The sequence below is a fragment of the Etheostoma spectabile genome, chromosome 18, assembly GCF_008692095.1.
Source record: "Etheostoma spectabile isolate EspeVRDwgs_2016 chromosome 18, UIUC_Espe_1.0, whole genome shotgun sequence".
In the NCBI taxonomy this organism is placed as follows: domain Eukaryota; kingdom Metazoa; phylum Chordata; class Actinopteri; order Perciformes; family Percidae; genus Etheostoma; species Etheostoma spectabile.
In genome coordinates, this window is record NC_045750.1 from 4,672,593 (window position 1) to 4,695,764 (window position 23,172).

Sequence of the window (23,172 nt, forward strand, 5' to 3'; positions counted from 1 at the left end):
GCTCCTACAACAGGAGGGAGAATAATTCTGAGGCACTGGAAGTCACCTATGTGCTGCTTTAAGGAATGGACTGAACAAATGACTAGAATGGCTACGTATGAGCCAGTCACTCGCAGAGTAATGGGGAGGGAGGATATCTTTAATCTGGGGCTTAATCTACGTCTGGGGCTCCTTTTGATGGCAATAGACGGGCTGTCTGTCTGAATATAAGGCACCAGTTCGGATCTAATCCATTTGGCTGGTAGAATAATGTAATATAATCTAATATAATGTAAGGCACATGTTTTTTTTTCTTTTTCCTTTCTTTCTCTATTCTAAAAACGGGACAGAGGATGATCTTGTAAGTTGTGATGGCGACATAGGTTGTACTGTCTGTCAAAAATATTAGTAAAAAATAAAAATAAAGCAGAAGATGGTGGTCAGACGGTTCTTCACTTCCGATTACGCACTTGCGCTGAACATGTTGTTCACAAAGTGAAAAAAAAAAACTCGTTTTAATTTCATTTTTAGCCTAACACTAACCCCGTTCTCCTGGGGAAAGTCCTGTGTTTGTTTGTCTCCTTACGTTAAACTTTAGCACTTCTAAATTGTCTCATTCCTTCCTGCTTTGCTCCCGTCATAACTACTCTGGCCACTAGTGGGCCACTACAAACATGAAGATGAGTCATAATTGCTGCTTACACAAACAGCCTCTGGGAGCGTTTTTCGGAGGTGAGGACAGTCTCTGTATCTTTGCACACAATGGGTTTGGTAGTTTCTTTAATTTAAAACTTAAGCATTTTGAGTTGGAGATGACCTTTCTCTCTGCAAACAATATTCATTTTTAGGGTCAATATACTTGCACAATCAAAGGGAGATTGTGTGCATAAATCACTTCATTTCACCCTCTCAGCAGATTACATCCATGCTGTGCAGCAGTTTCATCATGTGGCTGAGTAACAGAGCAAAGCGCCCCATCCTCCCCTGGAGCTTCCCCCCGACCTTCCCCTCAGTGCCTGCAGGCGCTGCGCTGACTGAGGGAATCACATTATATGGACACTCTTAGCCTAAAATGAGATTTCTTGGAAAAGTGGCCGGCCTCAAACTCTGTGAGGAGGTGAGCGGCTCAGTGATCCAGCAGGACCTCGGTATCGAGCTGCTGCTTCCCCAAATGATGAATAGTTGGTCGGGGAGGCCTGGAAAGAGACATTTCTCCAGACAGAAGCCGCACTGTACTCCATCTCCACCCAATGTGCTAATTTAGCCATTGACTCTTAAAGTAGTTTCCACAGCAGAGCTGTTTCTACTGGTTCCACTTCCGAGACTGCTCCGGTGCCGCCCAAAATCAGGCCGGATGTCCGTCCCCTTCCTCTTCCTTTGTGTTGGCGTTCTAACCTCCGGTGGATTTCTGAGGACTATGGTGACTGCTCCTCAGATATCTGCAGGGTAAATCCAGACAGCTAGCTAGACTATCTGTCCAATCTGAGTTTTCTGGTGCACGACTAAAACTACTTTTGAACGTACACATGTTCCACCAAAACAAGTTCCTTCCTGACACTATTTAGCAGAGGCACCGTGGCTCTGTCCGGAGCTTAGCACTGCCCAATACGATTGTGATTGGTTTAAAGAAATGCCAATAAACCAGAACACTATTTCTTCCATTCAGGAATGCTGTTTGGACAAACCAGACCTTCCTTCGCAGCGCTGTGGAGGAAGGTCTGGCAATAAGGTATCATCAGGAAAATGTAAGTATTAAATAAAAATCCTCCCATTCTTGAAACTGGAAAGGATCCAAACAGTTGTGTGTTTAATGGTCTAATCATTTCAGGTGGACTTGAAGTGGCATGAAAAGAAAAGACACAAGTACGTCAACATTTGGACTGAAGTACAGTACAGGAGTAACTAGTAAAAGTCACCAGAAAAAAATAATAAAAATATCTGAAAATATTTGAGTATTTGCATTTTCTCCTACTTATTAGGCTACTTCTAGTCCACCACAATTCAGTCAAGTAGGCTATTGTATATTGCTATTTACTTAACTATTTATTTGATAGCTTTAGTTACTTAGAAGATTCAGATTGATAATACAAAATAATATGAATAAATTATGATTTATATTGAGAATAAAGATGAGACTTTGTTGATCCCGTGGTGAAATACAAGCTAGCTGCCAAGTCATGCATCCGCTTTCATACTGGTGAAAGTAATAAAAAAAAAAGGTCAAAAATAACGCAAGTAGGCTAATGGAAAGCCTTACAATTCAGATAGGCAACAGTAATGTTGTAATATAACTAATCACTCTCAAATGACAGTAACTAGTAATCAATAATGCATTACATTTAGGAAGTAACTTGTGCAACACTGCTTGTAAGTGGCCGTTTATGCATTACTTTTAGCTAACCGTTTGACAGCCGTTACCAGACAGTAAACAGGCTGTGGCAGGGGAACAGTCGTGTCATGGATGCCTGCTCAGTGTGACAGAATTCTACGGGTCACACATTTTGTTATAACACCTGTCCAACCGGCCGGTTCCGGTGTAGCTAAAGAAGCAACGTTGTTGTAACGATTGCACACTTTTAACATGGGGCTTTAAGGACAACGGGCGCCACGCAATGGATAGTAAAGAGAATCATTCAAAAGGTAATTAATTAAAAGGGTAATGAATTAGTTTGACAGTTGAACAATTTGAACCGTCAATGTCACGTTAGCTAATTCTTGATGTTGTAGTTAGTGAGCTAGCTAGCTATCGGTAGCATCGCGGTGAGTTTAGCTAGCTAGCTAGCGAGCTACAGCCTTATTGCCCTTGTTCAGTGTAACATAAAGGCATTGTTTTCCGCAGCAATGGTTTCTCTCAACATTGATTTTGTCAACGGACACAAAAAACACAACATGTTTATTTTAGTTTACGTTACGGTACTGGTTTGTGCACGTGTGTTTGGATAATTTAGCACATATCAAATTAGGTCAATGACGAAAAATAAAGCCTAGCTAGTGTATCGTTACAACATTACAGCCACATTTATGTAAGTAAAGTAAAAAAAAAAAAAAGAGAAGAAAAATCACTGCGTGTTTGTCGTGATTTGATTTTGCACAAGTTGCATTATTTTGAGGGCTTACTTGTAAAACATATTGTCTCATACAACTATGAAGGAGTGGAGTGGAGTTTCTGGCCAGTGGTGAAATGTAATTTTTACACATGTACTGTAGGTAAGCTCCTTAAAAACAAAATGTTGAGGTACCATACTTGAGTCTTTCATTTTCATGCCACTTTCTACTTCTACATGTTTTAGCTGATAAAGCAATATAAAAAAAAAACACTTGTTTTTATCTGCCTGGGTTAAACAAACTATTATTATTCACTGCAAATTGGCAAATTTTTGAAAGTTTCCTAAATTATATTTTCAAGTATCCTAGATAGATATGTAAGAGCGTTGTCAAAACATAATGACACAACTCACTATCTGCAGCCACAGGCAGTCCTCCTATGAATCTGATCTGAGCAGTGGCCAAATGTAACCAAGTACAGTTACTCCAGTACTGTACTGCAGTCCAGATGTTGAGGTACTTGAACTTTACTTGAGTTTTTTTTTTTTTTCTCATGCCACTTTCTACTTCAACTCCGCTAAATTTCATAGAGAAGTATTGTACTTTTTGCTCCACTACATTAATCTGACAGTTTTAGTTACCACTTTACACATTAAGATTCCTGCACACAAAGCACATGTACATTATAAAATGTGACGTTTGATTATAAATAAAACTAACCAACAATATAATGGCGTACGAGTCCAGCTGCAATAATTAGACCATCATGCTGCGTTGCAGGCAACCAGTGACCTGTGTTTTCATAACCGTCTACCTGTGAAAGTGCCCTGGAACGGCAGTAAAACCCATAACTTTCTACTCGTGAACTTGTACCAGATCGTTGTACTCCCAGTTACAGTTTTCAACGTCACACACATAAACAACAATGGCGACCCCTGTTGATGCCGTGCAGACGCCTGTGATTAACGGAGACAAATAGAAATAAATAGACATGAATAGGCAACATAAAGTAATTCCGCACATCATAATCAAAACAATACACATACAATTGTGTACCACTACAGGTTATGTTTATGAAATGAAGCCCAAAATATGTCGCAGACTAGAAATCGCTAGCATCAGCAAGCGCTAGCTAACGTCAATGTTAGGTAGCCTTTTGCCTGTAACGTTACCAAGTTGTGAGTCGTGAATTGAAGTCGTAACTTTCGGGATAAAAACTGTGTTGGAATGCAGCATTTAACACACAAGTGTTGGGATCCTTTACACTTTCTAAAATGGGAGGATTGTATTACGTACTTTTACATTTTTCCAATGATACTCGTACTTTTTCTTAAGTAACATTTTCAACGCAGAACTTTTACTTGAATGTTTTTTTTACTGTGTGGTGTTTCTACTTTTACTCTTAGTAAATGATCAGAATACTTCTTCCATGCAGTCTCTGGCCACTGTGGATGTTTTGTTGGTTGACTTCCCTGAAAGTCTGCCCTCCTCACTCTTTATTTCTTTTTTTTAGGAGTGAGTAAAGAGAAGTGGTTTTTCTTGAAGGCTAAAGCCGCCCTGGCAGTGGCTATAATAAAGAACAGCCCCTCGGGTGTGAGTAGCAGAGAGTACGCCGAGGCTTTGGCCTGCAAGCTGATGAGCCAGGATGGAAGCTGGAGGGGAAAAGCCCAGGGGCTGGAGCAGGAGGTGCTGAAGCTGCGGCAGGAATTACTGATCACCAGAGTGACGAACACAAAGAGCACAACAGAGGCAGCAGGTAGGCCTCCTTGGGTGCGTTCCAGGTCCTTAAACTGCCTCCAAGTTTTTGATATCTCCTGGCGTCTAACTCAAAGTGGAAGTTGCTCTGGCTGTCATTCTTGAAGACGGTCTCAAAGCTCTTATTAAAGCCCAGAGGAGCTAGGAAGGAGGAGGGATCTCTGAGGAGCTATGAGCGAGGATACAGAGAGCAGCCTAATGTGCAGCTGAAAGCGGTTGCCAGCTGACAAACTCATGTGATTCTTCAGAGAAAAGAACACCCCATCCCTCTAAAAGCACATTTTCCTGTTTGCTATCTATTTGCATGGTTCAATATCTTTAACTTTTAATTTTTTAGACACAATGGTGTGTTATTTTAAATGACTTTCCACCTATTTGTTTTTGAGAAAGAAACAATCGGTACACTGATCTGTTCGAGAGCCAATTGATTGAATTCGTCATTAATGTTTTGGGGTTTTTGTATAATGAAAAATTGTTGCGATTGGAAAATCATCACACCCCTACTAGGGATGCATGATATTGGATTTTGGCTGATATTCAATATGCCGATATTTTCAAACTTATTTTGGCTGATGCTGATACCGATGTATATAGACATTTATCATTTATCCCCTGATATATGTACACTCTAATTTCACTGAAGAGAAATCCAAGTATCTTACCTTATTACACTCATGTGTTGTAGATAAGGCAATACACAAGACAAACAACATTTGATTCTACCATAAATTTATCATTTTACAAATGTAGCCCAACATTCACCCCGGGAAAAGAGTTAAATTATTTCACTTGGAGGAGAATAAACAATATGCCACTTTTCATTTTTGAATTCAGACTTCAAACTTCAGTCCAACTTTTTTAAGGGGGAAGTCTTCGTCTAACCACTGGGCAGTGAGGTTCAACATGCTTACAGGACTCACGCTTGATGTCCAAATGTCCGTGGTACAGCTAATGTGACTAGCGCTGACGAGGAGCTTTTCAATGTGACTGGCGACAGCACTTTGGAGTTCAGGTATGGCCGCATCAGAAAAGTAGCGCTGGCCAGGCATAGTGTACCGCGGCTCCACCACGCTAAACGGCTGGTTATCAAGACCAGTACGTTCATGATTTTGTTGTTAAGCTCTTTTACCTTTGGGTGGTCCCTGCTGTATTTTTTTTTTTTAGCTTTGTAGATGTGGCTGATGGGTTTTTGCCGACGTTTTTTCCTTCTTTCTTTTCAAAGTCTCTGTGCTGCTCGGGATGACGGCTCTAAGATGTGTAATCATATTTGTAGCGTGGGACAAATGTTGTTTTACGCCTCCTCGCATCACTTGTGCTTTGCAAGAGCTGCACATAGCAAGTTTGTTATCTGTTTTACACATCTCGAAATACCTCCACAAAGCCGACATGTTGGAAGTTTAAGTTGCTGGCGCTCATGCTACATTCACAGTCGTTATGTGCGCACAGTAAACGAGCCACCCTATCAGCAAGACTAATCTGCAGAAATAATCATATTTGCCGATGATGATCGTTTTAAGCTTATATCGGCCAATATCAATTTTGTGTCAATATCATCGTGCATCCCTAACCCCTATTTTGTAGCTGTCCGTGGAGAAGAAATTTTGAGTCTCCTGTTTGTCAAGTATCCACACTGACCAGGTCAAAAGCAGCTGTAACCTTGACAACTCAGCATTCATGAGCCTTACATAGGTGATCATTAGCAGCCTGCTGAGATAACCTCAGGACCGTACGCTCAGTGTCAGGATGAATCTGTCCTCGAGATATCTTCGCCTCCAGACTAAAAGCATCTGCAGAGACACACTCTGTGCTTATTTATCTTTATAACATTCACTGCCAGTTTTAGTTGTTGACACAAGCTCACCTTTCAGTAGATGCTCCTGTCTGTTGAAAAAACAGCTTCTCTGCAAGAATGAATTATTCTGAAAATTTTACTTTTCAACAGTGGTGGGGAAGTATTGATGCTCTACTGCAGTAAAATATATACCTCCGTGATGTAGTGAGTACATAGAAGTATAAAAAAGATGCAGAGATGGAAATACTCAAGTAAAGTAAAAGTACATTGAATTTGTTCTTAAGTACAGTGATTGAATAAATGTCTTAGTGCCATTCAACCACTGCCTAATGTTACATATGTGGATTAGATAGCAAGTCTCTTATTTGGTATCTCTTCCCTTCTTGCTTGAACTGGAAGTCGTTCTGACCCTGCTTTGCTCCTGAGAAGGCTGCTCTCTGTATCCTCGCTAATAGCTCCCCAGAGATCCCTCCTCCATCTTTGCACCTTAGGCCAGGAATAAGATCTTTGAGACGGCCTTCACGAAGGAGAGCCAGAACAACTTCCGGTTTAAAGTGAGGAGCGAGGAGATATCAAATAAGACAACTAAGGTTCAGTCTTGTTTTGCCTTTAAACATGGAAAACAAATATTTGTTTACCTGTTTTATAGGCTTGTCTGAAGCCCACTGATACTGACTTTCTGTGTATTATCTTCCAGGCCAAGACAACACGATGTACATCGCTTCGCAAGATCTGTTTGGTCCAGGAAGCGATGTTTACAGTGCCGAGCCTCAACCAGCCAGCGACTCAGAGACACCCGAACTCCTGCAGCTGGAGCCCCAGCCTGCGGCCGCGTCCGCTCCGTCCCCAGTTCCCTCTAGTCATCGCGGGACGGCGGTGCTCCCCAACGAGCAGTTCCTGCAGTCCCTGTGCGCCCTGCACCGAGTGGAAGAAAACAACCAAGGCCTGGAGTCGCTGTGGTTTAGCCCAGATGGCGGTGCAGGGTCGGTGTTAGTGGAATCTGTGTGCCAGCTATTGGACTCGGTGGTGGCGGCGTGCAGGGACCCCCTGCCGCTGGTACCGCACGACCAGATCCTCACGGGCTGCCAGGTGGCTGCCCGAGCAATGGACCTCTTCTGCTCCCAGCGGCTGCCGTCAGTGGAGTTCACGAGATGCGTGGAGGAGTCGCTGAGCGAGCTGACCAGGCTGCTGCTGCACACCAACCAGCTCAGCAAGGTGAGTAATGGGATCCATGGAGGAGGGAACAGTTACACCCACGCAACCTTTCTTTATCAATTTGGCCACAGCTGGAAATTTATCCTCGCTGTTAGAGCGTACAGCGAGAAATAGATCTGGCCGTTTTGATACCATATATAAACATTCAAAGTAGGGCTGCAACTAATGATTCTTTTCAGTGATAAGAAAATAATTTCTTTGCCTAGTTGATTTAGTGTTTGATCTAACGAAAATAGCATAAAAAGCTCCAAAGGGACATTTAATGTCATATTGGACAAGAGAAAGCAACAAATCATAAATGAAGACTCTATAATTAAGAGAATTTGACTTTCAAATAGGGCTGCAACTATCGATTATTTTCTTGATTAATCAATTACGTTTGGTCTCTAAAATGTCAGAAAACAGTGAAAAATGTGGTTCATTGTATCAGCAATATTTCATCACTGAATCCCTGAAGTAAATTCCCTTAAAATAAGGGTTGGCTTTATGAGAAGCTGCCTATGTAACATTAAGTCAGATGGAGTCAAAACGCAGTATAGCTTAAACAATTCAAATGTTTTATTCATCACATATGGATATGTGACTTTTACAAGATACCTTTGAAATGATAATGAATGAATAACTAAGAGCCGTCCATCCATTATAATCACATGTGGAGTCAAACTAATGGCATTGCTGCTCTTTTAATTGACTCCACATTATTAGAATAGAATAGAATGCCTTTATTGTCATTATACACAAGTGCAGTACCTGTGCAACGAGATTAAAGCAACTCCTTTAAAGTGTCAACACGGAATATAAAAATATAAAATATAACTAGTGCCCAAGAAAAGAAAAAAAGAGAGGGGGGAACGTGGTGCACAGCCTCTGAGAGCAACTATATACATATATAAATTAGTAAGAAAGATAAAGGATTTTTATACACATTATGCAAATAATATAGTTATTGGTGTATCAAAAGTCTTGAGTATTAAATATTGCACTGAAATGAAATTGCACAGAATTCCAGTGTCATTTTAAGTATTAAGTATTGCACTGTAGGTGGAAAAAGAAAGTCTGGGGGCCGGGGGTAGGCTGTAAAGGGAAGTCAGTGCATGTGTGAGTTCAGAGTCGTTACGGCTTTTGGAAAAAAACTGTTCTTGAGTCTGTTAGTCCGCGCTCTGATGCACCTGTAGCGCCTTCCTGAGTGCAACAGGTCAAACTGATCAGAGCCGGGGTGGGAGATGTTTTCTGCTCTGCTGAGGCAGCGGGAGGTGTAGATGTCCATCAGGAAGGGCAGAGGGCAGCCTATGATCTTTTGTGTTGACCTTACAGCTCTTTGCAGCCTCTCCCTGTCTGCCACGGTGCAGCTGCCGTACCATACTGTGATACGTTTGTCAGAAGGCTCTCGATGGACAAGCGGTAGAAGGTCACCAGCAGGTTGGAGTCCAGGTTGTACTTCTTGACGACCCTCGGGCAATGTAGCCGCTGTTGGGCCTTCTTGATGACCGCTGTGATGTTGTCTGTCCAGGAGATGTCAGCGGAAAAAAGGATACCAAGAAACATGAAGGTGTGGGCCCTCTCCACACACTTGCCGTTGATGTACAGGGGGGCGCTAGGTCAGTGCTGTTCTTCCTGAAGTCAACAACGATCTCCTTGGTTTTCTTGGTGTTCAGAGCCAGGTTGTTCACTGAGCACCAGGCTGCCAAGTTCAGGACCTCCTTTCTGGAGAGATGAGTCCGACCACTGTGGTGTCGTCAGCAAACTTGACAATGAGGTTGTTGTAGTGGGCCGGACTGCAGTCCTGGGTGTAGAGACAGGACTGGAGGGGCCTCAGCACACAGCCCTGTGGGAAGCCGGTACTCGACGTGCGAGTGGAGTAGAGGTGGGGGCCCAGTCTCACCGTCTTGTGCAGATTGGCGAGAAAGTCCTTGATCCAGGCACATGCGAGAGGGGGGAGGCCGAGAGTTACCAGTTTGGTGATGAGAATGTCCGGGGTGATTGTATTGAAAGCTGAGCTGTAATCCACAAAGAGCATCCGGACGTAGCTCTGCTGCTGCTCCAGGTGGCTCAGCGCAGAGTGGAGAGCTATGGCAATGGCATCCTCTGTGGATCTGTTCGCGCGGTATGCAAACTGATAGGGGTCCAGGTCTGGGGGGGAGATAGTACTTGATATGTAGTAGAACCAGTCTCTTGAAGCACTTCATGATTACCGGGGTGAGGGCCACAGGACGGTAATAATTTAACTACATTAAAATTAAATGCAACTTATAGTCCAGTGCGATTTAAATGTTTTTTCCTCTTCATGACGCATTTTTTGACTGATGTAACTCATACTCTGGAGTGACTTATAGGCCGGAAAATACGGTATATAGAGGTTTACTCCTTAACGTTGTGCGCAGAGGTTTGACTCCGAGCTACGGCCCTTTGCTCCATGTCATTCCCACTATCTTTTCCTTTTCATGTCTTGAGCTGTCCTCAAAGCTGTCAAAATAAAGGCCTAAAATGCTCCAATAAATAATCTTTAAAATGGTGAAAAATGTAGATCAGTTTTTCCCAAAAAGCTCACCTGGTTGAGTGTGTGCCCTATGTACACAGGCTCAGTCCTTGCCACAGTGGCCGCGAGTTTCGGTTCCAACCCACAGCCCTTTGCTGCATGTCATTCCCCCTCTCTCTTACTTTCTGGACTTAATCTATCCTATTAATCTCTTCTTTAACCCTCAGAGACCTAGGGTCATTTTTAAAGTTCATTGTCCGTCTGGTTTTATTTTCGAAAAAAGCTTGTAAAACATCAACCCTGTTGTCTAAAGTCAAGATATGAACATCATTGTGTTTCAGGACAAACTGGGCTATTAGAATATTTGTGCTGCATTGAGGTCACTTGAATGTTAAAAAGGGTTGTAAGACTTTAAGACAAATAAATAAAACAGAACATTCATCTCACAGATATGTATTGATATCACACACAGAGCAGTACAAGCTAAGCCATCTCCTCTAAAACCAGAGACATATGAGAAGTCATATGTCTTTGGAGTCACACTGTGAAGAAATAAACACTATAACTTATACAGTTGACAAAATACATACACTTTTTCAAAAAAAGTCCAGACGCTTTTGCCCTCATGACATTTACTTAAGCCAATAATCAACATTATAATGTCATATTTATTGATATTACACCCACAGTAATGCTACATAAGCATTTGTGTTGTCTAAAGCAGTTTTCCTATATGCAAAAATGGACATAATAAACATTATAACTCATAAAGTAAAAACTATTTACATTTCTTCAAAAAAGGCCCAAATATATGCCAAATCTCTAAACAGTGATGCCATTCTCTTCTGTAAAACGGTAGTTACCTCTCTTGTCCTCTATATACTATCTTTGCTCACATTAGACTAGTTTGACTTGGCGGATTGTTTTCTTTCCCGCTCTAAACTCTTTGCTCTTGTTGTCGCCCTTATAAGGCATATAGTGTGCCTTCACTTCCATAACCAAACGAAATTGAGGGCACACATATACAGAGAAGCAACAGAGCATGGAGTTAGCTGCAGAAATGAACGAAAACGTGATAAATTATGGACATCAAGTGGATAAATCCAAAAAAGGCTCAAGTTCCAGGCTAGAAAATCACCTGTAAAGGCTAGAAAGACCCCAAAGACACCTCTGACCGCTAGCTCGTTAGCATTTGGCTGCAACAATTGCTAAGTTTCTGTGTTTTATGGTTAATAAATGATCGAATTATGAATCAGAAGTGCCATTTTGATCGAATACGATCCCTTTCGGTTCCTGAGGGTTAAACAGCTTCTACCGCATGGTCATTAAATTAGTATTAAAACAAAACTTCCACTTTACTTGGCACAGCAAGTGAAAACATCAGGTGGGAAATATAATAACAGAAAAATGAATTATTATGCAATGTAAAACTTGTGCTAAGTAAAAAAAACTAAAAAAACTAAAAGAGAGATAGCATGGGCAGACCCAGTTAGGGTGAGCTAAAGATGCAGTATGTTCAGGGACACATTAAGTATTTAAATAAACGTGACATGAGTAGAAAGAGGAACATCTGTCTTCAGCAGGTTTTACTGTACGGATTAAAGATGCAGCAGGTTAAAATCTCATATTGTTAACTGTATTTTCTTACCACTGAACCTCCCTTGGGTAATTAGTCCTTTGCAAAAAGGCTTAAGGTCTTTACATGACAGTTGCAGTGGTTGGAATTCATTAACATTACCCAAAGCAAGTTTTAACACTAACCAATTTCCCCTGAGCTTCATTAAAAATTCATAGTATTTGATTTTACCAAGCAAGACAGGAATATTGGTGTTTGTGTAAAGATGAGTGTGGATGTATTCTCAGCAGCTCAGACCGTGTAGGCAAATGTAGGAATTGATTATTTGTCCAATGGAAACCAAACAGAGTTTGATCAGAGCAACATGGGCCAATACTTTTTCTGCATGAACAGCAAAAAGTATGAAGAAAAAATGCTAGGGCTGCAACTTTTGATTATTTTCAATCCGTTTCCCCTTGATTAATCCTTTTTGTTCTATATAGTGTCAGGATATTGTTAAAATTATTACAAGATGACTTGTTACATCCAACCAGCAGGACCAAAGACAATCAGTTTGCAAATCTTCACATCGGTGAAACTGGAACCAAGGAATGTTCAACATTTTTGCGCAGGAAGTCTGTCAAGATTTGTAGTTTTTAAGATGCTGGAGCTGGCACACGAGCTGTAGTAACAAAGCTATGTGGTGTGCAAACAGTTTAGATGTTTTATTGCATTTTTGCCAGGGTAGAAAACGGTTAAAAAGACGGTGTGACGCAGAGCGTGTGAGCAGAGCGTGGGCGAGCGGGAACCATGAGTCATAGGATTTTGAATGGAGCGCGGAGCGGATTTAAAAAAAAATGTTGGCGTGTCGCCTTACCTCCCGCTCCAGTTTTCTGCTGTACCGCTAACAGCAGGAGTTTGAAGCTGGCCTGAGCCCGTGTCTGTGTCTACTGTCAGGACGAAAGAGAAATTAAGCCACTAAGTCGTTTGTTGTTTATCAGTAGTTTTATTTAAAAGAAATAATGACACTTTATGATCCATGTCCGGGCCGCGCACAACTTGCGTAAAATATACAGTATAAATAGAAGACTGTCCTCTTTTTACACTTGTAGAGCGGATCACCGCGAAGCAGACGTACCACTTCCATGCTGCTCTCGTGTACGGTGCAATGTAGCTAGCCTTAGTTAAAATGAATTAAACTCTAAGGCGAGGAACAAGAAGCAAATTGCCTGTGTGTGTGAAAACAGCTTCATCCCGTGCATCCGCTTTTTTGTGTGTGTGGAATATATAGCACGTAGCATCGACGATTCAAAGGGCTATCAAATGGACAATGTGCTGTATTTAAAAAAATTTTTTTTATAGCTTTTCTAGTCTTAACGACTACTCAAAGCGCTTTTACGTAGTACAGGAACCCTTCACCATTCACACACATTCATACACTGTGGGCGAGGCTGCCGTACAAGGTGGCACCTGCTCATAAAATCGCCTTTACACACTTAACGCCCCCGCAGATGCAAGTTGTCGTTTAGCTTATTAGCACAGCTTATCTATAGAGGTAGAGCTGCAAAGATAAATCGATTAGTTGTCATCTATTAAATTAATTACCTATTATGGTGATAATTGTCATCTTGGGTTTTTTGGGAAACGCTGATCTACATTTTTCACCATTTAAAGATTATTTTTGGGCATTTTAGGCCTTTATTTTGACAGGACAGCTCAAGACAAGCAGCAATGGGCCGCAGGTCGGAGTCGAACCTGGGCCCACTGCGTTGAGGAGTAAACCTCTACAATGAGGGAAAAAAGTAATTGATCCCCTGCTGATTTTGTACATTTGCCCACTGACATAGAAATGATCAGTCTATAATTTTAATTGTAGATTTATTTGAACAGTGAGAGACAGAATAACAACCAGAAAAACGCATGTCAAAAATGTTATAAATGGATTTGCATTTTAATGAGGGAAATAAGTATTTGACTCCCTCTCATCAGGAAGATTTCTGGCTCCCAGGTGTCTTCTATACAGGTAACAAGTTGAGATAAGGAACACTCCCTTTAAGAGTGTGCTCCCAATTTCAACAACTCAACCATTTCTTGTCACTAAGCAACAGTTTTGATACCTTTCAGTCGGGTTTCCGACCACACCACAGCACTGAAACGGCTCTTGTCAAAGTCTTTAATGACATCCACCTTAACACAGATAATGGCAAAATTTCAATCTTAGTATTACTTGATCTCAGTGCTGCATTTGACACGGTCGACCACGACATACTACTAGACCGATTGGAAAACTGCGTTGGCCTTTCTGGCTCAGTACTAAACTGGTTTGAATCCTACCTAAAGAATAGGGATTACTTTGTCTCTATAGGTAATTATGCATCTGAGCGTACAAATATGACGTGCGGAGTTCCGCAAGGCTCCATTCTGGGGCCTCTTCTGTTTAACATCTACATGCTTCCACTGGCTCAGATTATGGAGAAAAACAAAATAAGTTACCATAGTTATGCGGACGACACACAAATTTACATAACCTTATCGCCAGGGGACTATAGTCCAATACAAAAACTGACTAAGTGCATCGAACAAATTAACGGCTGGATGTGCCAGAACTTTCTGAAATTAAATGAAGGAAAAACTGAGGTGGTTGTTTTTGGAGCAAGAGAGGAACGATTAAAAGTCTGCGCTCAGCTTCAAACAACAATGTTAAAAACAACAGACAAAGCCAGAAATCTTGGTGTAGTCATGGACTCAGACCTGAACTTTAACAGCCACATTAAGACAATTACAAAGTCAGCCTACTATCACCTTAAGAATATATCAAGGGTTAAAGGACTTATGTGTCAACAGGACTTGGAAAAACTGGTCCATGCCTTTATCTTCAGTAGACTTGACTACTGTAACGGGGTCTTTACAGGTCTCCCTAAAAAATCAATCAGACAGCTGCAGCTGATTCAGAACGCTGCTGCTCGAGTCCTCACTAAGACCAAGAGACTGGATCACATCACTCCAGTTCTGAAGTCTTTACACTGGCTTCCTGTGTCTCAAAGAATTGATTTCAAAGTACTCTTGCTAGTTTATAAATCACTTAACGGTTTAGGTCCAAAATATATTGCTGATCTGCTACTACACTATGAACCACCCAGACCTCTCAGGTCATCTGGGACAGGTCTGCTTTCTGTCCCCAGAGTCAGAACTAAACAGGGTGAAGCAGCTTTCAGTTTCTATGCTCCTCATATCTGGAATAAACTCCCAGAAACCTGTAGATCCGCTGCTACTCTCAGTTCTTTTAAATCAAGGCTGAAGACCTTTCTATTTGATGCTGCCTTTCTTTAAATGACTAATCATTTCTTTAAATTTCTTATGCTGCACTGTAAATTTTATTCTTGTGTTTTATGTTTCTCTTTGTTTTTAACTGTCTATTCATGTGTTTTACCGGTTTTTAATGCTTGTGATTTTTAACTGTTTTTACTTGTGTTTTATCTGTTTAACTGATTTTATGTAAAGCACTTTGAATTGCCTTGTTGCTGAAATGTGCTATACAAATAAAGCTGCCTTGCCTTGCCTTGCCCAATCTCAGCTCGTTACCTGTATAAAAGACACCTGTCCCCAGAAGCAATCAATCAATCATATTCCAAAGCCTTCAACATGGCCAAGACCAAAGAGCTCTCCAAGGAGGTCAGGGACAAGATTGTAGACCTACACAAGTCTGGAATGGGCTACATGACCATCGCCAAGCAGCTTGGTTGGTGCGATTATTTGCAAATGGAAGAAAAGCAAAAGAACTGTCAATCTCCCTCGGCCTGGGGTTCCATGCAAGATCTCACCTTGTGGAGTTGCAATGATCATGAGAACAGTGAGGAATCAGCCTTTAAACTACACAGGGGGATCTAGTCAATGATCACAAGGCAGCTGGGACCATAGTCACCAAGAAAAGAAAACAATTGGTACGCCGTGAAAGACTGAAATCCTGCAGCGCCCGCAAGGTCCCCCGGCTCAAGAAAGCGCACAAACATGCCTGTCTAAAGTTTGCCAATGAACATCTGAATGATTCAGAGGACAACTGGATGAAAGTGTTATGGTCAGATGAGACCAAAATGGAGCTCTTTGGCATCAACTCAACTCGCCGTGTTTGGAGGAAGAGGAATGCTGCCTATGACCCCGAGAGCACCATCCCCACCGTCAAACATGGAGGTGGAAACATTATGCTTTGGGGGTGTTTTTCCACTAAAGGGACAGGACAACTGCACCCATTAAAGGGACGATCGCAGGTCACAGTTGAACCTGGGCCCGCTGCGCCGAGGAGTAAACCTCTATATATGGCCGTCCGCTCTACCAACTGAGCTATCCAGGTGCTAATATTCCATCCTTGGAAATCTGGAAAGATTCTTCTATCTCAGCTGGGTCCTCTTCCTCACTGATTCTTTCTCATCAGTTGATTCTTCATCATAATAGATACAGTCCTCCACTTCTGACACTTCCATTTCATCATTATTTTCCTCCTTCTGGCCCTGAATCCTTTTCATCAGTTGATTGATCCTCCTTATTATATTCAGCATTGTCCTCCTGGTCTGTCTTTTCTTTTATATTAAATAAAGAAGAAAGTCTCTCGTCTCCTCGTCCGTCCACTTACATCTGTCAGAGCGTTAAAACTGGGCAGAAATTAACTAAAACTTCTTCGTTTTGTGGCGGATTGCAACCATAAATGACTTAAAACTTAATTCATTATTTGGTGGACAGATAGTCTAGCTAGCTGTCTGGATTTACCCTGCAGAGATCTGAGGAGCAGGTAACCATAGTCCTCAGAAATCCACCGGGGGTTAGAACACCAACACAGAGAAAGAGGAAGGGGACGGACATCCGGCCAAAAACAAGGGACACATGGCAGAATTTCTGGCAGCACCGGAGCAATGTCGGAAATGGAACGTCGTTGATATAGACTAGTTGACAACTAATCGATTAATATCTGCAGCTTTATTCCAATAGATACCTTCCATCCCACTTGATGTAAACATTGCATTTCAACAGGTATCTGCAGAGTGAACACCAGTGGTCCTGTATTTCTAAAATGCCATTTAGTTACGACAAACTGCACCTTTAAACTGTCCTTTTGTGATAAACTGTGAGACTTCCAGGATATTTAGCACTACAATTTTGCAAACTCTCGCCTTTACATCATAGCACCTTTTCATAGAATGACCTCAGTGTTACTGTTTAAAGTAAAAACCTTTCTTTGATACCACAGCGGTTTGATATCATCAATCTGTGATACTCCATGCATGTGTAATTAATGCTTCTGAAGTGCTCACTCTCCTTCTCCTTTTTTTATGAGTTTTAATTCATTTTTTCCCCAGAAAACATTTTGACAAGGCGTCAGTGAAGGCATGTGAACTTGTTACTCAGAGTGAAACGTGGGCATCCGCAGGCAGAAGAATGGCTTTTTAAAATGGGATCATTCAACTTTGGGTGTCGTGGGTCACGGCTCTCAACTGTGCCTGTTGCTCAAAATGCAACACGTTGTGGCTGCAACGCATGTTGCTCTATTGACACTACCACGTCTGGAGAGATTGGGTTGAATGCCCCTTGTATGGAGGGTGAACTACAGTTAAAAACTTGCAGCTTTGGGAAAAGCTTTTGCACATTGATTCTGAGGAGCTGCCACTGAAAACTGTCTGTATGTTTTGTAACGTTTTGAACCAAACTGATGAGCTTCTGATACATATGTAAACCCTACATGCATAGACCTCAACAGGGTGGTTCCATAAATATCCGGTTCATTCTCATTGAATCCACAAGCGCCTCAGCTTTACAGTAAAACCCAATTTATTTAAAGACAACCAATGCAAACAACACAGTCATAACAAGCTTGAACGTAGTTGTACAGATAAAAGGGGAACCACTGCTTTACTCCAATGCCGACCTTACAAACGACTTTTCAAGGGTTTCCACTGTCGCAGACTATTGACCAATGTCTGAATGAAAACCTGAGTCTTGCTAGAGTCGGGGGGGGGGGGGGGGTGTTTCCCGTCATCTCCCTTTGTCTCCATCGTTTGATATAAGGTCATAAAACTCAGTCCCAGTCAGTCTTTCTCCCGTCTGGATGTTCAGACAAAATCAAACGTGTTTGATATTATCCTAAGTTTGAAGTCTTAGTAGTGAACATTGTCAACAACCAATGAGTGTGCTCCCTTCATTTCCAAACAGGAAGCAGCAAACCACTAAAGCCAGTGATGTGTATGGTTGCTATGGCGCTGTGCTAAGCTAAATGCTAAAGAGGGAAAGTTGCTGATTTTTAACTCTTGTGAAGCAAGTCATCCAACTCAGACCTCTGGGTACTGGAGACATTCATCTGCATGTTCAGCAGAACAGAAAATCTGCTGACTTCCCCTTAAAGTTACCACTTAATGCAAGCGGTAGCTAGCTAGCTTGATTACATTGTTGTAAACAAAGTTGTAGTTTTGCAATATGTGACCCTGCATTATCCCTAGTCTTTACATATACTTTTTCTTTTACGTTTGATGTGAGATGGGGTCGGACTTTAGTCTTTTCAAAGTCTGTTCTAGGGCATAAGACAGTAAACTGAATAGATTTTGGTTGTGGACAAAACAAGACATTTGACAGTGTCATGTTGAGCTAATCAATTAATGGATAAAATAATCAACAGCTTAATTGCCAATGACAGTAATCCTAAATCGCAATCCTACTTCAGGAACCCATTTTGCCATGATGACACACACACACACCCAGACAGACACACACACACACACACTCACGTGAAGCTGAAAAACAATCAGCCCTCTCTGCACTTTGGCATTGCTGCAGGTGCGATACCATCACAAGATGGTCTGTTGTTTCATTTTCAGCTACAACACCTGGGACATATCTTATCTATATGGACTGGCTTCTTGTGTTTGTTTCCCTCCCTTATCTTGGTTGTCTATCAGATGAAGTGACTCCCAGCGGCATTTCCACTGAATTGTTGTGTTATATCAACCATGAGTGTTCTGATCAGAGGCGAGTGAGTCCATACGATTACGCTGTAACTCTCTTTTATGTGACATGCCTATTTTTTTTTTTTTTTTTTTTTTGTAAACAAAAAAAGGAAAGCAGGTCAGTCTACGATCTGTATCCATAAATCACAGGCTCAGGAAATTAGGTTCTGGTGGCAGCAGGTTTGAGTTTCAGATGCTTCTTTCACAGCCTCCTGTAGTGCTTTGTTGTCATGGAGAGAGGGATTTTCAAACATCTCTACATACAAGCCTGGTTTATCTTTTGGCTTTGGCCTTTCCATAAAAGGAAGGCGCTCTGGTGCTCATCCAGGTGCTGTTAATCTCTCTACTTAATAAAAGCATCGCTACATCTCATGTTGCTTAAATTGCCTCCTCGAGTGGGCCACTTGCCTCCCTTCCCAGTAGGCACGGGAGAGACGAGAGGAAAAACTGTTTGGGCGGAGATTTTGAGCTGCACGGCTCAAAATCTGCTGCTATCTTGTTTGCTCACCTATAGTCCCTCGTTAACCCTTCTCGATGCTCTGTCCTCTGGGTAGAAATAAGAGCTTTGAGACAGAACAACTTCCAATTAAGCTGCGGGCCGAGGAGTCAAGGAGCTATCAAATAAGGGCCATGGGATTCAATTCAATTCAATTTTATTTATGTAGCGCCAAATTACAACAACAGTTATCTCATTGCGCTTTTCATAAGTCTGCATCATGCTTGACTGCCAAGGTCACTAATCAGAGTATTTAAACCTGGTAATGGAACCAAACTTCTCTTATAGTTTGGTGTAGCACGATGGGAAACCAAGAAGCTCAGTATTGGTTACAGATGGAGAAGTTCTCTTGTAGATGTTGTTGTTCTGCAAATAACCGGCCATTATTTTTCCACAACCCCAGCTATGAAGTCAAACAATAAAAACAGTTGAGTAAGAGTCCTCTGGATGTGTCCGCTTGGTGCTTACTGTGTTGAGTGTCTTCCATCTGGAGGAGTTATACTGCGAGCAGCTGCAATTTACCCAGCAGCGGGTCGTGCCTTCACAGCCTTCTGGCACACATTCTTCCAGCTCATTTTCTCAGACACACCTGGAAGAGTTGTTGCAGTATAAGAGAAAAGATTAAACAAGATGAAATGCCCAGACGATGACATTCGGATCCCGAATCCCAAGTGGCGTCATTCAGATGTCACTCTCCCACCGTGTTGGACTGCAGGCATTTGTTGTGAACGTAATAACCTTTCAGAGAGGAGAGCAGTTTAGTATCTGGCTGGCCTCAGATGGCCTCACACCTGCCTCACCATAGAGCATGTCATCTGTTTCTCTGCTGGAAGAACTTCCATTACCTCCTTTTATATTGCGTCCAGCTTGCACGTCTCAACCCCAAACATACGCTTAAGTACCTTCTTTATCCCTCTACACAATAGTACCTTTCACTGTAAACATGAAGAATGGGATTGAAAGTTATTTTTACGTAGAGTTTTGACACATCTTTTTGCAAGATCTTCTGTATGCTAACCCATTAAGTAGGAATGTAACAATACGATTGGCGATTTTGAGTTTACAATAGGATTATTTCAAGATTGAACTAAATCGATAGAAAATAAACTGAACTCTACAGTACATTACGCCCTATGCTAATCCTTTAAAAATGGCATCGCGATTCTTTTTTTTATCTTAATTGGTTATATGATCTTGTATCGGTCTTTACACTTATATTCATTCTTAAACGATTCACAAAGCATTGTTACAACCCTACACTTGAAAATAGATATTTTTTTCTACGGTGTTCTCCATATCTTACAAATCTCAAATCCATAGTTATATGCCAACGGCCACTTGTGTTTTTCAGGCACATCTTGCTTTCTGCAAAATCCAACCAGTAGCCGTTCTTCCATGCTCTCACGTCATGCAACTACCATGTGGAGATAGGGGAGGGGTGCCTCAAACCTTTCACAGTTACATGTAACGTGATGCACATGTGAAAGCAGTTGTAATTTGGCTATGTGACAATAAAATTAGTTAATCGTGATCTCAATATTGATCAAAATAATCGGGCAGCCCCAACAACAAAAACTTCAACCACAAAAAAACCTCCAGAAAGGCGATTTAAAAACATAAAAACAATGAACAAATTAGTTGTTTAAAAGGGCAACAAACACAAAAAAACGGCAAAAAATGCTGTTGTGCCTTTTTTTCAATACCAATTAAAAAAAAGAAAACAAATTAAAACATTACAGATTACAGCACAAATATTTTGATGTCTTTCAGCTCGTCCTTCATAATCCTCGTCCTGCATGTCTCTACGATGTGTGACGCTAGACAGCCAATCTCCGACATTATTAGAGCTTGGTAGAAGCATGCTGCGTGCTGATTGGCTCTCTGATGCTGATGAATGGTGACTGTGCATGATGAGGCGTTTTTCCAAACTCAATACTTTAGGGGCAATTCGGTCGGTGCCTAAAAAGTAATGAATTCAGTACCCAGCTCTAGAAAAAAGCTGCAATGACAAAACTGATCTCTATCACAAAATCATAACACTTAAAACACAGCAGCTCTTCAAGCACTTAAATCTTATTTTTTAAGATCTGTATCGCCAAGTAAACGACCAGAATAGCTGGTCTGATCAGGCTCGTGCACCAAAATGCAAAAAGGCGAGAGAATGAAGCATCTACAGCCTGAGAAAAACTGAATACAATCTCCTCCCTTCAATTGTTCCGAATTATGAATTAATCACTTGATGGCATAATCATGCAGACAATTTCACACAATGTTCTCGCATCATTCCGCAGTCAGGGGCAATCAGCAGCAGCGGCAAATTGAATTTCAGCTTCTTCTCTTTTTTTTGTGCTGTCGGTTCCTCTTTCAGTTGCTCACACTCTGTTTGAAGAACAGAACCGAACACGCCTATCTGATCGGCTGTAAGCATCTAACGCTTTCAGCTCCGCACTTCAGAGTTGGGCAAGGTTACTAGTTGAATTCCCCAAACCAAATCTTAAAAAGCAACAATGATCACGGCGCCCTTGAGCCACACAATTTAGACAACAGAGGACCGTTTGAATGTGTTGGAAATATGAAAAAGAACTGATTGAATATAAATTAGGCTGTTGCTGAATGTGAGCATGAATGCTAAGCATATTCCCTGCAGGGTCAGAACCCCCCCCCCCCCCCCATTTCATGTTCAGACTGAAACCAACAGGAATGGATCTACTAACGTGTGTGTGTGTGTGGTGTGTGTGTGTGTGTGTGTGTGTGTGTGTGTGTGTGTGTGTGTGTGTGTGTGTGTGTGTGTGTGTGTGTGTGTGTGTGTGTGTGTGTGTGTGTGTGGTGTGGTGTGTGTGTGTGTGTGTGTGTGTGTGTGTAAAGCTTGATGTATCTTCTTCCTCTGTGCCATGGAGCTCCGTGGTTGTCCACTTACAAAATTCAATATACTATTTCCAGTATACACTTTCCTATATTTTTTGAAATGGTCTTTACACCTCGACAGCAATAAATAACTTATGGGCTCTGAAAAAGGAACAAAAGAGATCTGTCATCTGTAGCTGCTGTAATCCTGTAAAAACACCCACCACTCACTGAAAAATGCCTTGTCATTCAATACACAATTTCAATACCTAAGGAGTAAATCTTATCAGCGTCAGAGAGCCAATCAGCACGCAAATACCAATATCTTGTAATGTATGTGATTGGCTGTCTCCCGGTACACGTCCCCACGTAGTAGGAGCTGAAAAATACATTACAGCGTCCATATTATTCACGTTCATAATTGTATTTTTAGGTTGCACCAAATTATGTTTACATGGTTTCAGTTTCAAAAGATTTCTGCAGATCCTGTTTTCACCCTTTAGGTCTCTGTTTTAGCTCCAGAGTGAGACATCTCACTGTTGTATTTGTTGGGAGCTGCACATGCTCAGTAGCTCGGTAAGATCAGCTAGATAACTCTTTCTCCAGCTTTGGTCAGTCCAAGGCAGGATTAGCTGGGAGACTTCTTCTAGACAAGGGACACTTGTGGAATACCTGCAGAACAGGGACAGGAAGTAGTTCTTTTGGAGATTATGGTGAACTAGTGTGTTTTGTAGCATTTTTTGCCATTGAGAATGAGCTAGCACGCTAGCACTAGCATGTGCTAAGGTTAGCCACCTCGTTCACTCACTCAAAACAGCATGGATGTTTGTTTTCCAAGATTGTATGTGTGTGTGGAAGCACCAGAGACACAAAATAACACCCCAAATCCCAGAAAAAGTAATTCTTTTTGTGCCGTAATGTTGCAATTTCTTTTTTTCCAAAATTGGTTTTGGAACCGGTATCAAAGTCACGGTATTAGTATCAACATTTTTTTAACGATACCAAGCCCTACTAGTTTTTGATTGGTAG

The 23,172-nt window shown here is 41.6% G+C and overlaps 1 protein-coding gene and 1 long non-coding RNA gene across 3 annotated transcripts in view; one reads left to right on the forward strand and one right to left on the reverse strand.

The window, feature by feature from the left end:
* The first annotated feature begins 2,442 nt into the window (after positions 1-2,442).
* The window catches only part of mei4 (meiosis-specific, MEI4 homolog (S. cerevisiae)), a 61,635-nt gene continuing 40,905 nt past the window's right edge, over positions 2,443-23,172 (forward strand). Inside the window, exons 1-4 of one of the 2 annotated variants that reach the window (XM_032543827.1) lie at positions 2,457-2,619; positions 3,447-3,540; positions 4,538-4,780; positions 7,269-7,786. In XM_032543827.1, coding sequence (XP_032399718.1) covers positions 4,660-4,780; positions 7,269-7,786 — 639 coding nt within the window. In that variant the 5' untranslated portion in view covers positions 2,457-2,619; positions 3,447-3,540; positions 4,538-4,659. Of the gene's footprint in view, positions 2,620-3,446; positions 3,541-4,537; positions 4,781-7,268; positions 7,787-23,172 lie in introns of both variants that reach the window. The other variant, XM_032543824.1, reaches the window with a different exon arrangement.
* LOC116706849 (uncharacterized) lies at positions 4,082-22,919 on the reverse strand. Its single transcript, XR_004336335.1, has 3 exons — positions 22,908-22,919; positions 5,278-5,282; positions 4,082-4,177 (listed from the first exon to the last, which is right to left on the reverse strand). It is a non-coding gene; the product is annotated as an uncharacterized LOC116706849 (long non-coding RNA).